Source organism: Austrofundulus limnaeus, unplaced genomic scaffold (genome assembly GCF_001266775.1).
Source record: "Austrofundulus limnaeus strain Quisiro unplaced genomic scaffold, Austrofundulus_limnaeus-1.0 Scaffold1219, whole genome shotgun sequence".
Classification (NCBI taxonomy): domain Eukaryota; kingdom Metazoa; phylum Chordata; class Actinopteri; order Cyprinodontiformes; family Rivulidae; genus Austrofundulus; species Austrofundulus limnaeus.
In genome coordinates, this window is record NW_013953621.1 from 105,860 (window position 1) to 108,611 (window position 2,752).

The 2,752-nt window shown below is 32.8% G+C and overlaps 1 protein-coding gene across 1 annotated transcript in view; it reads left to right on the forward strand.

The window, feature by feature from the left end:
- Window positions 1–1,824: 1,824 nt before the first annotated feature.
- The window catches only part of selenol (selenoprotein L), a gene marked incomplete at its 3' end in the record, with an annotated part of 11,907 nt that continues 10,979 nt past the window's right edge, over window positions 1,825–2,752 (forward strand). Inside the window, 3 exon segments of the mRNA XM_014031301.1 lie at window positions 1,825–1,988; window positions 2,447–2,525; window positions 2,607–2,651. Of these exon segments, the coding sequence (XP_013886755.1) occupies window positions 1,889–1,988; window positions 2,447–2,525; window positions 2,607–2,651 (224 nt within the window).

Consider the following 2,752-nt stretch of genomic DNA (forward strand, 5'->3'; position numbering starts at 1 on the left):
GATTGTCCTCTAACTTATCTGACTTGTGGGTCTTTAAGGGCTAACTCATTTTAAAATATTTATTTTATTCTCAGTATTTCATGTTTTTTTAACGTTCGTTCATAAACTGAGCAGTAATTTACGACACCAGTGTTTTAAAAATAACTGCTTACGTCCTTCCAGGTGTTTCTTCTTTAAAATACTGCATATTTTTCATGAAAAACAAACTTTTATACATAAAAACTGGATTATATTTAAATTTAAAATGTTTTATGGTGTCAGTGTGCTGTGTTAAAGCACCAGGAAGATGTTCTCTCAAAGTATTTTCTCATTTCTGGGGCCTTAATTTTAAATTTATGAAATCACAAAGTCGTTAGTCAAAGAAATGTTTAATGAAACAATTTAATTCCAGCTTCATAAACAATCAGTCATTTTTGTTTCTCCTAAATTCTGTTTTATCTGTTTTGTGCTGACTGGTTTTAATGGTCTCACCTGTGCTGGGTCRTCAGGTCATCAGGTGCATCGAGGGGCTTTGGACTAAAGTTTTTACGTTTGAAAACTTGACAGAACAAATCTTTATGATGAACAAATATTCAATAAAATGGGCTTCAATTAAATTTGTTTCTGGTGTGTTTTTGTTCCCGAGAACAATTCATTAAAGTTTTCTTTTACAAAATCCTGAGTCCTTTTTTATTTTATTTTAAATGCTAAATCAAAAGTTGGAGATTGTAGCTTAATTATCATTTTAACATCTCATAGTTATGTGGTGGGCAGCACTAATCATTGGTTCCACTAGCCCTAAAACACTAACTCAAATATTTAGGTCCCCTAATTTTAAAGCACTAATGCACTAAAAGTTTTAGCTAAAGCTAATTTTAAAGCACTAATGCACTAAAAGTTTTAGCTAAAGCTAATTCTAAAGCACTAATGCACTAAAAGCTTTAGCTAAAGCTAATTCTAAAGCACTAATGCACTAAAAGCTTTAGCTAAAGCTAATTCTAAAGCACTAATGCACTAAAAGTTTTAGCTAAAGCTAAATCTAAAGCACTAATGCACTAAAAGTTTTAGCTAAAGCTAATTCTAAAGCACTAAAATAACACAGTCAACCCATAAAAATTCTTCAACAGACAACATGAGCCACATGTTTCTCTCTTATTAACATTGACTCACAGCTGGATCTGAGTTCACATATTGTCACCTGGTGGATCAGTGACACACAAAATGTGACAGCTGTTAATAATGTTGATCAATAACATTTAAAGACCTCAGTTAGTGCTTCTTAATTTAGCCTATAAATTTAGCAAGTGCTAATCCACTAATAAATTTTAAAATGAGCAAAAGCCCTAAAGCACTAATCATGAAATTATTTCCCCTATTAGTGTTTTAGTGCTTTAGGGGAACTGTGCCCACCACTGGTYATGTWTAATGAGATGTAAAGTCAGTTTTCTGAAGGATATTGGATGATTGGATACTTGTCTCATATTTAGTATTAAGTAAAAAAAAAGTCATTGAGTGCCATACATTAATATAAATTATCAATAATAAAATAATATGGATATCTTAGCAYTCTGTACGCATCTCATAGTTAAGTTTTATAATATAAGTTAATATGTGGACAGTATGTTAATGTGATACTGTTATAAGATGCTAACTCATAATTTTGGATAACATTAGTATGTTTAGTCACAATAATGAGAAGACTATTCAACAATCCCAGTAAAAAACTTTATAGTTGTCACGTGCAGTTCTCACCGCTGACCGCTGGGTGGGGCTAAGTCCCTGAGCTCCTCCTTGAAACGAGGTGTCACGTGATGCSTTTCCGTGATGCTGATTGGTCCAAGCTGGCCGTCATATCAGTGGCCCCTTCACTGGTTCTGTCAGAGGGCGGCACTGGTCTGAACTGGTGACGATGGCCGAAGATGTTTCTGAAGAAACTTTAACAAGTAGTTTAAACTTATTGGTCAGTTTGGGTAAAGTTTTACTTCAGAACGCCAAACAGGACGCAGCAGGTGAGAGGACGGCTTAAAGAAAACCGTTTTAAAACGATTTGTTGCGTTTTGTTGACAGGAAATGATCATTATTTGGTTGTTTTTAATGTTTCTAAACGTATCTAGTTTGGTAAATTAAAATATAATGAATGTTTTCGATGCTTCACGACATATGTGTGAATGAAACAGAAATATCTACAAATATTTTCTGCTTTGTTTCATCATTACCTAAATAAACTGAGTCATAATAATAATAATAATAATAATAATAATAATAATAATAATAATAGTAGTAATAATAGAGTTAACGGAGGTCTTTTAAATGTTTCGTAACCTGAACAGTAATCCACAGTTTGTGGGTTTTGTTTAAGGATATTAAATGGGATTAAATCTTTGGATTAAAGGCTGCTGTAATCTAATCCCTGTCATGCTTTTTGCCAACAATAAGAGCTTTATTAACAAAGACTTGTTGTTAACAGCCTCCCTGCAGACCTTCATACCTCATAAAATCACCACTTTGTTTGGCCTGATCACAGCTGGAGCAGACTTCTACAGAAGGTATGAAAACCCCAGAAATTAAAATATTCTTACTGTTTGTTTGAAGATTAATTATTTAAAAATGTGCTGTTTTTTTCACAGCGTTGGAGTGAAGACAAAGACTGAAGCAGAAGCCGTTTGGAAGAARTTTTATCAGTAAGTTTGGTGAACTATTTGTTTATTTGAGCAAAATTTAAGCAACCTTTTGATTTGAAGTGGTGAAATATGTGTAATAAAAGTTTATAAAA